The sequence below is a fragment of the Canis lupus genome, chromosome 6, assembly GCF_011100685.1.
Source record: "Canis lupus familiaris isolate Mischka breed German Shepherd chromosome 6, alternate assembly UU_Cfam_GSD_1.0, whole genome shotgun sequence".
In the NCBI taxonomy this organism is placed as follows: Eukaryota; Metazoa; Chordata; class Mammalia; order Carnivora; family Canidae; genus Canis; species Canis lupus.
This window is the reverse complement of record NC_049227.1, coordinates 63903416-63921122: the sequence shown is the minus strand read 5'-3', so window position 1 is coordinate 63921122 and position 17707 is coordinate 63903416. Positions and strand designations below refer to the sequence as shown.

Sequence of the window (17707 nt, the reverse complement as noted above, 5' to 3'; positions counted from 1 at the left end):
TAAGCCCAGGAAGAAGTATATGTAAAACGATTTCCATCATTATACAGCCATTTGTACAAATTCAATCTTTTCACTTCCAGAAACATAGTTCTACTTTATGTAAAATACCATATATATATATTTAACTTTAATTTTCAACCTTGAGAAAATTGTTTAGAATACTAAAGTATGCCCTGATTACAAGTCTATCATAATTAGCACTGTATTTAATTATATAGGATATATGTCCTTTTCATTGCAATCATCAGTCCTACTTACTAGTTAGGTATCTTTTTGAATTACTATAATATGAGTGTATACATTCCTAAGTTTTCATTTTTTGGTCTATTTTAAAGCTTTTTGTGTTTTTCTTTTCACCCAGAAATGAGTGGAATGCTATATAAAGTAAAAAATCGATTATAACTTTATAAATACAACTTAGATGAAGAAAGATAAAAAAACCCCACAAAATTCCAACTGATGATCGCCCCATTCAAACATTGGTGAATATGTCCCTCAGTCCAAGCCGACCTTCCTCATCAGAGGTAAGAAAATCTTTTAAACTAAAAAAAAAAAAAAAAAAAAAAAAAAAAAAAAAGAAAATCTTTTAAACTAAAATATAAGAAAGATTTGTTTAACATTGCTTCTGATAAGTTTCAAGAAAGAAAAAATATGGATTATATAGAGTACTCCACTGTATATCTGGTTGTCTGATTATAGTTATTTTATTACAATTCTTTTATCTCTGGCTCATTTCCTCTAAGTACTCTGATTATACTGGAATCCCCAGTGCATTGATCCTATCACTTTTTTTTTTAATTCTTCACCTTGTCATGCCCTACAGCGTAAATACCACAAAGCACTCTTGATTACTGTTTTGCTCACACTTTTGACTTTTTGTTCCTCTCTCATTTCATCCTATTGCTTGGCAAAACAAAACCCCTGGTTTATCGGATTCTTCACCAATGCTATACCTATGCCTACAATGGAACATGGCTGAAAAAAAGAAAAAAAAACCAGCAACATGAAGACTGTTCTCACTTTAAATTCATGACCATGAATCTCAACTAGAACCTTTTGCTGGTAGGCAGTCAGACAACTTTCCGCTTACTCACTTTTCTACTATTCTAGAGAACTATTTCATACCCTCAGTACCTTCTCTCCATTTTCTCTTTAAACCAGCTATAATCATTTTCACTCCACTGCAGCATCAAAACTGCTCTTGTTAAATTCATCTCTACATTACTAAATATGTTGTTTAATTCTTATCCCACATATTCTGGTCTATCTGCAAAACAGTTGACACTATTGATGACTCTTCTTTGGCATAATTACTTCATTTGACTTTTAGCATACACAATCTTGGCTTTCCTCCTACTTTCCTTGTTCATTTTCAGTCTTTTTTGCTAGGTTTTCTTCTTCTTGATCTCTTAATATTGGAGAATTTCAGGGGCCAGCTCTTTGTTCTCTTCTCTATCTGCATTCATTCCTTGATGATCTCAGTATAATGGCTTTAAATACCAACTTTATGATAAGGATTCCCAAATTTATATCCCTAATCTAGTCCTCTTTCCTAAACTGCAGATTCATATTTTCAACTGCTTTCTTGATATCTCCACTTGGATGGCCAGTAGACATCTTAGAAATAGCATGTCTCAAACTGAACTATGGATCTTTTCCCCTTCCCCTAAACATTTTCTACCTGTGACTTTTTCTGTCTCAGGTGATAACAAATCCATCCTTTGAGGATCTAAGAACAAATGCCTTGGAGTCGTACTTCTTTCTCAAACTTCACTTCTAATGTCCTGACTTTAACTTCAAATTATATAAAAAATCTGACCACTTTCCATCATCTCTACTGAGCTACCATTATCTCACACTTTAATTATTTACATAGCTTCATAACAGTTACCGTTTTCTTGTCCCTTAGAACCTGTTTCTATTATCCCTTTAATAGTTATTAAATATAGCAGAATTTTCAAGTAGAGCATTATATGTATCCTAATGTGAAGGAATATGAAATACAGGGCACCATTTATAAAGTATTCTTGCCCCCAGGTGACTAATTTGTATCAATTGAAGGCCACACAGTTAACTCTTTACAAGCCATAGAGGTCTTCATTTCAAGAATGCTTGTGAAATGAGGTTGGCTGGGAAGATGGAATAGGAAGACCCTAAGCTCACCTCATTCCATGGATACAGCTAGGGTAACATTCATCTCAGTATAAATAACCCAGAAAATGACTGAAAAAGACTGGCAGATAATCTCTGTAACTAAAGATAGGGAAGAGGCCACATTGAAGGAGTTAGGAAGGGCAAAGACATGATCTGAGAGCAAAATGGACCATGATCATCTTGGGGCCTTCAGTGGGCAGAGAACCAGTGGTGTGGAGAAGGATGGAAAATAGATTTTCACACTGGGGAGCCCACAAACAGAGAGGACGAATGCCTGTAATATTTGCCTTTATAAATGCAAGGGGCTGAATTTCTTGAGTTCTTAAACCAACAGGACTTAAAGCCTAGAACTTTAAAAATCAGAGGGCTCTGCTTTAGGAAAGCACAGAGGGTGGTAGAAAGTAGAGTCCCTGGGATCCCTGGGTGGCACAGCGGTTTGGTACCTGCCTTTGGCCTGGGGCGCGATCCTGGAGACCCGGGATCGAATCCCACGTCGGGCTCCCGGTGCATGGAGCCTGCTTCTCCCTCTGCCTGTGTCTCTGCCCCCCGCCCCCCCTCTGTGACTATCATAAATAAATAAAAAATTTAAAAAAAAAGAAAGAAAGAAAGTAGAGTCCCTGCCCATAAAGAGCTCACAAAATAGCCCACGCAGATACAAGGTAGAACCAGCGGTTTGAAAAATGCTGGGGGTAGATGAGAGGAAGAGTGATTTGCTCATCTAAGAGCATAACCCAGAGACACAGCGATCACTAGGAGAACCCTCCAGGAACAAAGTAGCTAGTAGGTGCCATTTCCGTCTCCCATGCCCCAGAATAAATACTGGCCACTTCTAGGAACCCATGTGGTGCCTACAGTTGTTACCTAACGTGCTTGCACCAAGCCCTGCCCCCTCGTCCTTTGGCAGATCAGCCCTTCCCAGTCCAGCTCGCCTCAGTCCTGATGCTACAGGTTCCTTCCCTAGAAGACTGGTGCAAACCCTGCCAACACCAAATCTGCTGATCCATGCATTCTGCAGGACCTCACTTTTGACAGTACTAGGGGTAGGTCTTGTTTTACAAGCTGATGGCCACACACTTTCTTTAAATGTACCCCACTCAGGGATCACTGGATGGCTCACCGGTTTAGTGCCTACCTTCAGCCCAGGCATGATCCTGGAGTCCTGGGATTGAGTCCCGCATCAGGCTCCCTGGATGGAGCCTGCTTCTCCCTCTGCCTGTCTCTCTCTCTCTCTCCCCCCCGCCCCCCGTCTCTCATGAATAAATAATAAAATAAAATCTTTAAAAAAAATAAACAGGGATCCCTGGGTGGCGCAGCGGTTTGACGCCTGCCTTTGGCCCAGGGCGCGATCCTGGAGACCCGGGATCGAATCCCACGTCGGGCTCCCGGTGCATGGAGCCTGCTCCTCCCTCTGCCTGTGTCTCTGCCTCTCTCTCTCTCTCTCTCTCTCTCTCTGTGTGTGACTATCATAAATAAATAAAAATTCAAAAAAAAAAATTCTGTACTTTAAAAAAAAAAATAAAAATAAAAAAAATAAAAAATAAAAAAAATAAACGTACCCCACTCCTGCTGGGGACAAAAATGATACAATAGGCAAAGAGAGCCTCTGTAGACAACAGAACAGAAGGAAAAAGAAGCCAGGACTCAATAGCAGAGCACATGCAACACACATAGGAGACACTTCTTGGAGCACCAGGCCCTGAGGAACAGGGGACGCTGTCCTGAAGGGCACTGTAAGACCTCTTTTTCATAAGGCTATTATTGTTAAGAGCAAGAGAAGTAGCTGCCTTTTCTAACACAGAGGAACAGAAACAGACAGACAAAATTAGACAGAGAAATCCCTCCCAAATAAAAGAACGGGACCAAACCACTGTAAGAGACCAAAGGGAAACATATAAGTAATATGCCTGATAGAAAATTTAAAGTAATGATCATAAACATACTCCCTGGACTTGAGAAAAGAGTGGAGGACATCAGTGAGACCCTTAACAAAGAGATTTTTTAAAAAAAGAACCAATCAAAGAACCAAATAAATAAACATTTATTTACAGTAAATAAAATTTAAAATACATTTAATGAAATAAATACCAGGCCAGATGAAGCAAAGGAAGAAATTAATTACCTGGAAGACAAGTGATGGAAAGTAACCATTCTCAGAAGAAGAGAAGAAATAAAAAGATTACATAGAAACAAAATGAACAAAGGTCTGAAATCTTTCAGCTACAGCAAAAGCGGTCGTAAGAGGGAAGTTTATAGTAATACAGGCCTACCTTAAGCAAGAAAAATCTCAATCTAACCTTACACCTAAAGGGGCTAGAAAAAGAAAAAACTCCAACCCAGCAAAGAAAGGAAATAGTAAAGATTCAAATAGAATTAAATAGTTAAAACAGTAGATTGAGAAATCAGAAACTGTTTCTTTGAAAAAAATCAACAAAGTCAATAAATCTCTAGCAAGACTCATTAAAAAAGAGAGAAGACCCAAATAAAATCACTAATGAAAAAGAAATACAGACAATTGTAACAGAATATTATGAAAACCTATATGCCAACAAATTGGAAAACTTAAAAAATATGGATAAATTCCTAGAAACAAACAATCTACCAAGCTAAAGCATGAAGAAATAGAAAATTTGACTAGACCAATTACTATCAATGAAATTAAATCAGTAGTCAAAAAAGCCTCCCAAAAAAACAAAAATTCAGGACAAGATGGCTTCACAGGCAAATTCTACCAAACATTTAAAAAGTTATTACCTATTCTCAAACTATTCCAAAAAAATACAAGAGGAAGGAAAACTTCCAAATCCATTCTATGAAGCCAGTATCAACATGATACCAAAACCAGATAAAGACACTCCAAAAAAGAACTACAGGCCTATATCTCTCATGAATATAGAAGCAAAAAAATCAACAAAATATTAGCAAACCAAATCCAACAATACATTTAGAAATTCATACACCACAATCAAGTGGGATTTGTTCCTGGGATGCAAGGATAATTCAGTATTCATGAAACAATAAACGTAATATGTCACATCAATAAAAGGATAAAAACCGTTTCAATAGATGCAGAAAAAGCATTTGATAAAGTGGAACATCCATTCATGATAAAACCTCTGCAAAGTAAATCTAGAGGGAACATACGTCAATAGAATAGAGGCCTTATATGAAGAACTCCTAACGAACGTGATACTCAATGGTGAAAACCTGAGAGCTTTTCCCCCAGGGTCAGGAATAAGATAAGGAAGTCCACTCTTAACCACTTTTATTCAGCATAGTACTAGAAGTCCTAGCCACAGTAATTAGACAACATAAAGAAATAAAAGGCATCCAAATTGGTGGAAGGAAGGAAGAGTAAAATTTTCACTGTTTGCAGATGACATACTATATATAGAAAACCCTAAAGACTCCACCAGAAGACTACTAGAACTCATAAATGAATTCAGTAAAGTCACAGGATACAAAAGTAATGTATAGAAATGTGTTGCATTCCTGGGATGCCTGGGTGGCTCAGTGGTTGAACATCTGCCTTTGGCTCAGGGTGTGATCCCAGGGTCTTGAGATCGAATCCCACATCAGGTTTCCCGCAGGGAGCCTGCTTCTACCTCTGCCTATGTCTCTGCCTCTCTCTCTCTCTCTCTCTCTCTCTTTCTCTCTCTCTCTCTCTGTGCCTCTCATGAATAAATAAGATCTTTAAAAAAATTCTGTTGCATTCTTATACGCTAATAATGAAGCAGCAGAAAGTGAAATTAAGAAAATAATCCCATTTACAATTGCACCAAAACCAATAAAAAATCTAGGAATAAACTTATGAAAGACCTGTATTTTGGAAACCATAAAACACTGATGGAAGAAATTCAAGACAATGCAAAGCCATTCCATGCTCATGGGTTAAAGAGCAAATATTGTTAAAATGTTTATACTACCCAAAGCAATCTACAGATTTAATGTAATCCCCATCGAAATACTAACAGAATTTTTCACAGAACTAAAACAATCCTAAAATTTGTATGGAACCACGAAAGACCGTGAAGCCAAAGCAATCTGGGAAAACAAAACACTGGAGGAATCACAATTCCAGATTTCAAGTCATATGACAAAGCAGTAGCAATTAAAACAGTGTCATACTGAGATAAAAATAGATACATAGATCAGTGGACTAGAACAGAAAACTCAGAAATAAACCCATAATTATATGGTCAATTAATCTTCAACAAAGAAGAAATGAATATAAAATGGGGAAAAAGACAGTTTCTTCAACAAATGGTGTTGGGAAAACTGGACAGCCACATGCAAAAGAATGAAACGAGGCCACTTTCTTTCACCATACACAGAAATAAAATGGATTAAAAACCTAAATGCAAGACCTGAAACCATGAAATCCTAGAAGAGAGTATTTCTCTGACATCAGTCATGGCAACATTTTTCTATGTATGTCTCCTGAGGCAAAGAAAATAAAAGCAAAAATAAACTATTAGGACTACATCAAAATAAAAAGCTTCTGCACTGTGAAGGAAATAAAGTAAAAGGGAGAAGATATTTGCAGATGACATCCAAAGTATTTTTAAAAATTGATGCAACTCATCCAAAAAATAATCTAATAAGTGGGCAGCAGATACGAACAGACATCTCTCCAAAGAAGACATCCGGATGGCTAACAGACACATGAAAGGATGCTCAACATCACTCATCATCAAGGAAATGCAAATCAAAACCACAAAGAGATATTACCTCATGCCTGCCAGAATAGCTAAAGTCAAAAATAAAAGAGTGTTGGAGGATGTGGAGAAAAACGAATCTTCTTGCACTATTGGGACTGCAAATTGGTGCAGCCACCATGAAAAACAGTATGGAGATTTGTCAAAAAGTTAAAAATAGAATTACCTTTCAATCTAGTAATCACACTACAGAGTATTTACACCAAAGAATACAAAAACACTAATTCAAAGGGATATATGCACCTCTGTTTTTTTACAGCATTATTTACAATAGCCAAACTACATGCAGCTGAAGTGTCCATTGGTAGGTGACTGGATAAAGAAGTCTATATATCATGGAATATTATTCAGCCATAAAAAAGAATGAAATCTTGCCACTTGCAACAACATGGATAGAACTAGAGAGTATAATGCTCAGCGAAATAAGAGAAAGACAAATAGTATGTGATCCTACTCAAATATGGAATTTAAGAAACAAAGTAAATGAGCAAAAAAAAAAAAAGGGAGGGCAGACAAACATGACTCTTAACTATAGAAAACAAACTGATGGGGAGGTGGGTTGGGGGAATGAGGAAAATAAGGGATGAGGATTAAAGAATAAGTTTTTCATGATTAGAAAATGATTTTAAAAAGGAAACTGTGCTATGCTAAAAAAAAAAGATTGTCATTAAGTTAAATGACATCTTAAGGAGATACTAAGGTAAATTTAGAATGCAAAACATTTTTTTAAAACAACTGGCCCAGTCCCTTTAAAAAGTTAATGCCATGAAGGGGGGTGGGGGACCAATCTGGAAAACTTGCAGATTCAGATTTTTAAGGTTATGACAAACCAAGTGCAATGTGTTCTCCTTGATTCTAGATTGAAAAAAATTCTGAGGACAAATGGATAATTAAGGAAATTTGAATATGGAATGGATATTATTTTACATTACAGGATTGTTAATTTTCTTAAATGTGAAAATGGTACTATGATTATGTTAGAGAAATCCTTATTTGTAGTATTTAGGAGTATATTTTCACAATGTCTGATTTACTTTGATATATCAATAAAGGGATAGAAGATTGTGCGGATGATCTGATTGCATCTGATTGTGCGGATGTCCATTGATTGCCAAGGTTGATTTGACTGATCTGACTGGCTAGGCAGGTCTCCTCTCCCTCCCTCACAGCTCCATGTAGATGCCTCCTAAAGTTGCATGCTGGATTGAAAGGGAAGTCCTTCCCCAATAGAGGAGGACCATTCTTCAGTCAAGGGCATATGAGGCTGCGCTTCTCTGCGAGAACCTCCAAACAAGCTCTCAGGGTCCAACTGTAGGTGAAGGTAGGGTAGTCAAGCTTCCAAGACTTAAGGCACATCCAAATAAGTAATTGCATGTGGCAATCTGCCTTTAAGAAGAGAGAGGGTGAGAAGTAAATAGTATGATGTTAACTTTTGAATCTACATAGTAGGTACTTGAGTATTCATAGTATTATTCTTTTTATTTGTATGTATGTTTAGAATTTTTCATAATAAAATAACAAAAATAGGGGGATCCCTGGGTGGCGCAGCGGTTTGGCGCCTGCCTTTGGCCCAGGGCGCGATCCTGGAGACCCGGGATCGAGTCCCATGTCGGGCTCCCGGTGCATGGAGCCTGCTTCTCCCTCTGCCTGTGTCTCTGCCTCTCTCTCTCTCTCTCTCTCTCTATGTGACTATCATAAATAAATAAAAATTTAAAAAAAATAAAATAAAATAACAAAAATATAATATGAATGTCAGATGTTGTCCTTTTGTTAAAATCCTATATTGATTTCCCATTTTGTAAGATGAAGACCTTATAATGGCCTGGAAAAACCTATTTAATTTGTTCCTTGTCCTTTTCATTTTTATCTCTTGCTGATCTCTCTGCTTCAGTCATACTAGCACTCTCTCACCTTAAGACCTTTGCTTTAGAGGTGCCTGGGGGTGGCTCAGTCAGTTAAGCATCTGCCTTCTGCTCAGGTCACAATCTCAAGGTCCTGGGATTGAGCCCCACCAGAACAGGCTCCCTGCTCAGCAGGAATCTGCTTCTCCCTCTACCAGCAACCACCCCCCCCCCCAACATGTGCGCACTCTCTCTCTCTCTCTCTCTCCCTCTCAAATACATAAAAAATATATATATATTTTAAAAAGACCCGTGCTTTAGCTCTTCTTGGAATTCGTTCCCTCTATATCATCACTTGGAAAATTGTTTCTTCACCTGCATAAGACCTTTTTCATAAGACCTATCTAGACTATTTAAAACTGAAACCTACTTCCCCTTTTATTTTCCCAATTTTCCCCTTTTTTCATAAGACCTATCTAGACTATTTAAAACTGAAACCTACTTCCCCTTTTATTTTCCCAATTTTCCTTACCCTGCTCTACTTATTCTTTTTCTCAGTACTTGCCACTTTCTAATGTACTGTATAAGTTATCAGTGTTTTATATTTATTGCTGATTGTTTATATTCCTCACAGGCCTGGGACTAGTCTGAGGCAAATGAGTGAGTAACTTTCCTTGGGTGCAAAATTTAAGGGGCACACATAAAAAAACTTCCATAAGTAAGATAAATAATACAATATGAGATTTTTTTTTTAATTTTTTTTTTTAATTTATTTATGATAGTCACAGAGAGAGAGAGAGAGAGAGGCAGAGACACAGGCAGAGGGAGAAGCAGGCTCCATGCACCGGGAGCCTGATGTGGGATTTGATCCCGGGTCTCCAGGATCGCGCCCTGGGCCAAAGGCAGGCGCCAAACCGCTGCGCCACCCAGGGATCCCCAATATGAGATTTTTTAAATGAAAAACTGATGCGGGGCACCTGGGTGGCTCAGTGGTTGAATGTATGCTCAGGTCATGATCCCGGGGTCCTAGGAGAGAGTCCCATATTGGGCTTCCCGCAGGGAGCCTCCTTCTCCCTCTGCTTATGTCTCTACTTCTCTCTGTGTGTCTCTCATGAATAAATAAATAAAATATTAGAAAAAAAAATAAAAACTGATGCAAAAAATCCATAATAGCATTTTATATAGAAATAGAATCTAATGGTCCTATGCATAGCCATTTTGGAGCCTGAGGCAAAAGGCAAAAAATATGTGTCCATAAATATACCTTTTAGTGTATTTCTAAATGGTTAATAGTTTTGATAAAAATATTACTGATGAGCTTGCTTTCATGAAAGCCAAGAAAGTAAAATTATAATAAATTCATGTTTCAATATAAATAGAATATTTGAGCTCAAAGTAATATTGTGTTAATATATACTTTTAAATTTTTCAGTATTTTTTTCAACTATTTGGTTATTCTGGAAAAAGTTGACCATTAAGTAATATATTTCTCTTTTTAAAAACATGTAATGAGGTTCACATCTCCGGCTCTAATAGTATTAAATTCTCTATTTAAATTTTTGACACTTTGTTTATCATGAAAGTTTTTGCATTGAGTAATTTGGTTTTATTAAATGTTATTTATCTTTATTACTGAGGTTTTGGTACAGCCTTAAATTTTGTACCTGAGGTGAGTGCTTCACTTGCCTCACCCTTCTTGTCCTTATACCTCATTAGAATGTAAAGCTATATACATAGTCAAAGATTTTTGTCTTATTGACTGCGTATTCCTAATGCTTAGACCAGTGCTGGAACATGGTACTCATTTAATAAATATTTGTTAAGGGAATGAATAAACACAAATTCACTATAAATTATTTTACATCACAAAATGCTTCAAAGGCCAAGAAATGTTTTATTAACTATATTTTCTCTGTATTGCCTACTCATTCAACTATGGAATTTATACAACTTTGACTTCTAGTTCATAAACTGTTATAAAAATATTGACAGAACTTACTTGGCTTATAAAAACAGTAAAATATTTAGCTCAAATATTTTTTCTTATTTCTATATATAAAGGATAAGATCATATTAAGTTTTTTGAAGGCTTTGCAAATATTTAATTGTGTATTTATTAAATATAGTATTAGTTGTATAGTGTACTGCTGCTATGAATAGTATAATATAACTAGGGAATTATATTTTAAATGCTCTGGTGTTCAAAATACAACATATGGCAAACTTCACATCAGATCTATACATACATCAAATGTATGGAAATAATTTACTTGATCTGTAAAAACAACTTGAGCAAAATATTCAGATCAAGAACCAATATTATCTCCTATAAAAATTTCTAATTTCAATGATAGATTATATTCAAAATTTTAAAGTTTTTCTCAGATATTTAATATTACAGAGTATAATCATTTAAATTTTAATATGCAGTTAATAACTTCATTAAACTAAAAGATAAGACCATTTGCTATAATTGTTCTGTTTCTGTTGTAGTCTAAATATTCTTTTAAATAGAAGGATTCTAACTGAGGTTTAACAAAACATTAATAGAAAAGAAAGTGGTATTTATAAGCATAGACAAGCTAAGCTGACAGACATGACCTATATAAGAAACTATTTCCTTCCTTATCACCATCAGGAATAGGTTCTTCCTAGAATTCTAGGAAACAAAAATATTTCCCAAACCACTGTTTTCACACTTTTGCAGTTACAGAGAACTAGCAATCATCACCACTATGTTAGGGAGACGATATGTAAAGTATAAGGATTCCACAAGATCACCCCAACATAACTGAGTAGGTAGGGACCAGGGGAGAAGGAAACTATGGTAACCAGAAAACTGATCTTGGTGGTCTGGTACTCTTAGGTCAAGCCACCAAAAGAATACTGTCAGAGATGTTAGGGTATCCTAGAACTACATCTATGACATTGTTTTCTAGTGAGAAGATTGTTTCTAGTGAGATGATGTGCTCCAAGTACTGAGTAGCCAACTAACCAAAATTCTTGCTCTTCATTTTGTTTTTTGTGTTTGTTCATAAGGATACATGTATTCCATGTTTTATTTCTATTCTGTTTATTAAGCTTAAAATTCTAGAGAACATCAGTTGATTTTTTTTAATTTTAAAAGTATTTTAACTGACATTCTTCTCAATTTATTCAGTTGGTGGAACTTCATGTTTTTTATGTCCCTGAAGGATCATGGAACTATAAGCTAAATACCATTTCAATAGAAGTTGTTAACAAATTCATTTCAGCTGGATTTATAAGGCAAGTATTTTGTGGTCATGTTATAATGTGCCTGAAAAAGCAATCTTTTTTTCTGCAGAGAAAAAATGTTTTTTGGAAATTTAAGTTATAAGTGAAAAGCTCTGGTCCATGTAATGATTTTCTAACTTAATACTATCAATAGATAATGCTATATAACAGTTAATAAGTACTGTAGGAACAGGTGTCAGTCATAGTACTGCCACCCAGAAAAAAAGGTATAACTGGTATATTACTATTGTTATACACAAAGAGAATTAAAAGAGAAATTATCTGAAATTAGAAACCTGTTGAAGAGTTGTAAATAGTGGTTAAACAGTATATCTACAATGACTTTTTCATATATGTTGTACATACACTTACATACATGCATATCCTATCTCTTCTTCAGCTCTTCACTCCCATAATACTTTTTTGTTTAGATCTTTTCAGATCACTATATTTAAGATTATAGTTACCCTCCCTTCCCTGCTTTATTTTTCTTTATAGTACTTAGCAGTATCTTATGAATTATCTATTTTTCTTAGTTTATTTTTCTTTCCCATCACTAGATTTGTTAAGTCTGTAAGGGCAGAAATTTTTGTCTCTTTTGTTGATTGCCATATCCCCATCCCTTAGAACAATACTTGACATATAGTGAGTGCTCAATAAATATTTCTTGGTTGAATGAAATATTTAATTTTTCCCCTTAAGATTCTAGAAAAACAAGAACTCAAAACAGTAGCTAAATGATGGCTTTAAATTTTAGATGTTAAGGAGTAAAATATTCCTAATGATGAGCAAGGTTATGGAGTCTGACAATATTTGATTTTCAAAGAAATTTTTAAGCACTAGCTAATCCTGTCAAACTTCCAAAATAGACATCTGTGGCTAAATCATTTTTTATGTATAAAAGTGTATAAATTCTATTATAGCAAAATTTTTTTTAATAATACAGGTTGGAGGTGGATGAGGAAAGTAGACAAGCATTTCCCTTTTCAGCATAGAAAGGACTTTTATATATTTTAGTATATGTGCTGCCGAAGCGAGCACAGAAAGGACTTTTATAAACAGTATTTATTTGCATAATCATTTTATTTTTTTAATTTTCTGAAGTTTTACAAAGTGCTAGGCAATATAAAAACAATATATTAAACTATGATGCATTAAATTGGTATTTATGTTTGAGATAGCTGACTAATGTTATTGAATTTGTGGTATAGCTGAAACCTATTTCATTTTACATTATAAGGCAATGTCATGATATTTCAGAGTATCTCCTCATCTTACTTTACAAGCCCTGAGAGAGCGACTTGGTGAGTTCCTTGGTGAAGATGCTATTGCAGAAAAATTTTTATTTCTGAAATGCATTGGAAATAATCTAGCTGTGGTAAGTTTTCTTATTTTTCCTTTTGATTAAAGAAAAGCATAACTGAACAAATTATGTTTCTTAAATGCTTATCAACTCAGCTTATCAATTCAGCTTCTATTATATGGGATAAGTAATATCAATTATAATGAAATGGAAATATCACTAAATACACAGATTATCAAAAAATGGGTCTTACTGGGATATTATTGGGCACTAAAATGATGGAGATATTTTTGGGTGTGTATTTCCTAGGGAAGAAAAGGAAGACAAAATTAAAATGTGATTATATAAGTAATATGTATTTTTAAATATAAATGAGTGTTTGAAAACTTTTTTTTTGAGAGAGCGTGTGCATGAGCTAGGGGAAGGGGCCAGGGGGTAGGGACAAGGAGAGAGAGAATCTTAAGCAGGTTTCATATTCAGTGTGAGCCTGACACAGGGCTCAATCTCATGACCTGAGCCAAAAATCAAGAGTCAGCTGCTCAACCCACTGAGTTGCCCCCTAAAAACATTTTAAGTAAGTACTTGTGTTCTGGACAAAAATAGATCCTCACTGTTTGCGCCACAGCTAGCCTTTTGGTATGAAATGACAGTACTCTTAACAATTATTTGTTTCAGCTATTATCTGTTGAACACTTCTGTTTGTAGTTTCTGTGTTTTAATGGCAGGATTTTCCAACTAGAGTTTCCCTAGATAAAATTCTTAATCCAGCAAGCCATCAGATCTCAAAGTTTCTGCTTTCTCTTATCTACATAAGGTTTATTTCTTTAATCAAGACTCTCTATATTTAAACAAAAATTCAGTATTTTCCTATTCCACTCTAGTTAGCACATTATGTCATTATTATGACATATGTATTTTTTATGTGATTGTTTAACATCTGACTCTGCTATTAGACTATAACTCCCTGTGAGCAAGGATTGTTTAACATCTGACTCTGCTATTAGACTATGACTCCCTGTGAGCAAGGACTTTTATTTTATTCACTACTGTATTTATAGCCAATGCCTAACAAAGTGTTTAGCACTTAGAGGCATTTAAATGTTTATTGAACAAATTAAATAATGAATGATAATGGAAAAAAGAAAGCATTTCTCTCCAAAGTAGTACTGTAAAGGAATTTGTTACGTAGAATTCTCAGGATCAGCAGCTAAATTTGAAGTTTTTGTCATTTGAATTCTGTTCAGTATGGTAGACTATTAATTTACTCATCTTTAAAATTTTCTTAAACAAGAGAGAAAAAGAACAATTCTTAGAACTTTTTGTTCTTTTTCATAATATCTAAAATACCAAATATCAGACACAGAATCCTAAGTTGGAAGGGACCTTAATAAGGATAATTTAAATCAACTTCTAAAGTTCTTCTAATATTTTATTATTTTCAAGAAATTTTTATTGATGTTTCTCTCTAAACAAAATGAGAAAAAAGGGGATCCCTGGGTGGCTCAGCAGTTTAGCGCCTGCCTTTGGCCCGGGGCGCGGTCCTGGAGTCCCGGGATCGAGTCCTGCGTTGGGCTCCCGGCGTGGAGCCTGCTTCTCCCGCCTCCTGTGTCTCTGCCTGTCTCTCTCTCTATGTCTATCATAAATAAATAAATAAATAAATAAATAAATAAATAAATAAATAAATAAATAAACAAACAACAAACAAACAAACAAACACAAACAAATAAATAAATCTTTAAAAAAAATGAGAAAAAAGAATTGGAAATCGATTCTGCCCTTAAAGAATATTCACTGTAGTGCTCCTCCTGTGTCTCTGCCTGTCTCTCTCTCTATGTCTATCATAAATAAATAAATAAACAAACAAACAAATAAATCAATCTTAAAAAAATTGAGAAAAAAGAATTGGAAATCGATTCTGCCCTTAAAGAATATTCACTGTAGTGTTGAAGAGAAAATACATAAATAATTAAAATAGCATATTTTGTACATTCAGAAGAAGAAAGATTACTTTCAGCAGAAGAAGAGGAGAGGTAGAGAACTTTGAAGAAAAAATGATACTCAGTTTGGATCTTGAAAGATAAATATTTGATCTTGCAAAGATGTGGGTGGGAAAGCTTTCTGAGCATATAGAATGAGCACAGAAGTAGAAAAACAGACAGCTGTTTTGTAGAAAAAGTAGATGGTTCCTTTTTTACTGTAACATGGTCTGAAAAGGAATAGTAGAGAACAAATTGTAAAATCATTTGTTGGAGGTCTTGAATGCCAGATTAATGAGTATTGTTTCTGAAGCATTGACGTTTTTTGAGTAAAAGATGACATGATGAGGGTCTTAAGAGACTAGAGGCAAGGATTTTAACTTTTGCAATGGTTAGGTCAGAGATATGGAGGACCTAACAAATAGGCTCCTTCTCACATTTCCTCTACCACTATTTTTCTCCTTGGTTCTCCATTTGAAACACAAAAATCTTTGGTCCCTCAAATACAGCAAACTCCTTTCTGATTTATGTTCTTTACACTTGCGAAAATTACTTCCCCATGATTTCAAATAGCTTGCTTTTTCTTTTAGATCTCAGGTTCAATTTTTATCTTTTTAAAAGGGCCTTCTCTGACTACCTAGTTTTTAGATATTCTTTCTCTTACACTAATCTCTATTATGTCACTTTTTTGTTTTCGTAAATCACATATCACTATCCTAAATCATGTTTATTTAACCTCTGTTCTCCTAAGTAGGAATAAGCTACATAAAGCAAGGACTTTGCCTTGTTTACCATTGTATCTCCCACCATATAGAATACTGCCTGACTCATAGTATGCCCTCAGTATTTGTTGAAAGGATAGATGGATGGACGGATGAATAAGAAATGAACTCTTTGGGTTGTATATTTAGGAAATAGAGTTTATAACATTGGACTCTGGAACCAGATTATCTGATTTTGAATCCCAATTTGGAATATGCCTAGTTATAAAATTATAGGCAAGTTATTTAATTTCTTTCCTCAATCCTTTTGTCTGTGAACTATATATGTGCCTTTCACATAGAATTGTGGAGATTAACTAAGCTAATATATGTAAAGCACTTAGAATAGTGCTTGGCATATAGTGAGTCCATGCAAGTGATAGCCATAATTATTACTACCAAATGACATGGAATCTCTTTTACGTTTTGTACAGTGAGTAGAAATAGGATTATATTTTAAGTTTCTAGACTCTAGCCTTAATTATCAGCTTTAGATTTGATTTTTATGTCACAGCTATGTGCCTTCTACAAAAAAGGAATAAAAATAATTGAAAACATAAAAAATCTTTATTTTTTTGTCATTTATTCTAGGTGAAGGCAAAACAAGAATCGGAACTGAAACTCAAATCATTTGCTCCTCCATATGTATGTAATGTGATGTTTTAAACTTATGTTAATTTTTAACTTACTGTATTTTAAATTACAAACTAATTTTTTAAATTTCCTATATGTTTTAGGCTCTTCAACCAGAATTATATTTGCTTCCTATAATGGATCATTTAGGAAATATTTATTCAGCATCAACTGTCTCTTTAGATGGGCGGCAGACTAATAATGGTGTTGCTAAGGCTGATGGAATAATCCACAGACCACTTAGTGTAACTCTGTTGAAGGAAGAACCTGGAACAGATCCCAGTTTTTTAGTAAACACTTTGAAAGAGCTTCTTAACAAGAATCAGGAAGAAGGTGATTTCAACTGGATGGGAAAAACAAAGAGGTTATTATAGTACATTTTAGTAGTCAGGCCCCTGAGCAAATTCTGGCAAATCTGGCCTTACAAATGTGGCAGTATAAAAGGAAAGCTCAATTCCATTTTTTAAAAATAGTTTCATCAAGTGAGAGAAAGGAAAGAATTTAAGTACTATGTTAAAAAACAAAATACTTGGGGATCCCTGGGTGGCGCAGCGGTTTGGCGCCTGCCTTTGGCCCAGAGCACGATCCTGGAGACCCGGGATCGAATCCCACGTCGGGCTCCCTGTGCATGGAGCCTGCTTCTCCCTCTGCCTCTGTCTCTGCCTCTCTCTCTCTTTCTCTCTCTCTGTATGACTATCATAAATAAATAAAAAAATTAAAAAAAATAAAAAAAATAACAAAATACTTAAATATACTTAAATAAGCTCTACTACCTTCTTTTATAATAGTTTCAGATAAAGTTAAGGTTAAAAAAGAAAGGAAATGATTACTGCATCGAACATTGGTATTATTATAAGCGAGAAGAATCTTAGCCACAAAGATAAGTAGCAAACCAAATCAAAACAACTGTAATGCTGGTAGACATTTGTATTTCAAAGAATCATAATTTATATGATTATATTTATCAGTGTACTGATAGTTCAGTTCTTAAAAAGTGATAGATAATTAAATAAAACTAAACATACAAATAAAGCTGGAGCTATATTCTAAGAACCTCCTGAAAAAATAT

General features: G+C 34.9%; 1 protein-coding gene across 4 annotated transcripts in view; it reads left to right on the top strand.

The window, feature by feature from the left end:
- Positions 1-17707, top strand: part of SPATA1 (spermatogenesis associated 1) — a 54667-nt gene that overhangs the window by 10363 nt on the left and 26597 nt on the right. For 2 of the 4 annotated variants that reach the window (XM_038541548.1, XM_038541549.1), the window contains 5 exons: positions 362-524; positions 11871-11977; positions 13226-13343; positions 16597-16650; positions 16743-16971. In XM_038541548.1, the coding sequence (XP_038397476.1) occupies positions 489-524; positions 11871-11977; positions 13226-13343; positions 16597-16650; positions 16743-16971 (544 nt within the window). In that variant the 5' untranslated portion in view covers positions 362-488. The remainder of the gene's footprint in view (positions 1-361; positions 525-11870; positions 11978-13225; positions 13344-16596; positions 16651-16742; positions 16972-17707) is intronic. The other 2 variants (XM_038541546.1, XM_038541547.1) reach the window with 1 other exon arrangement.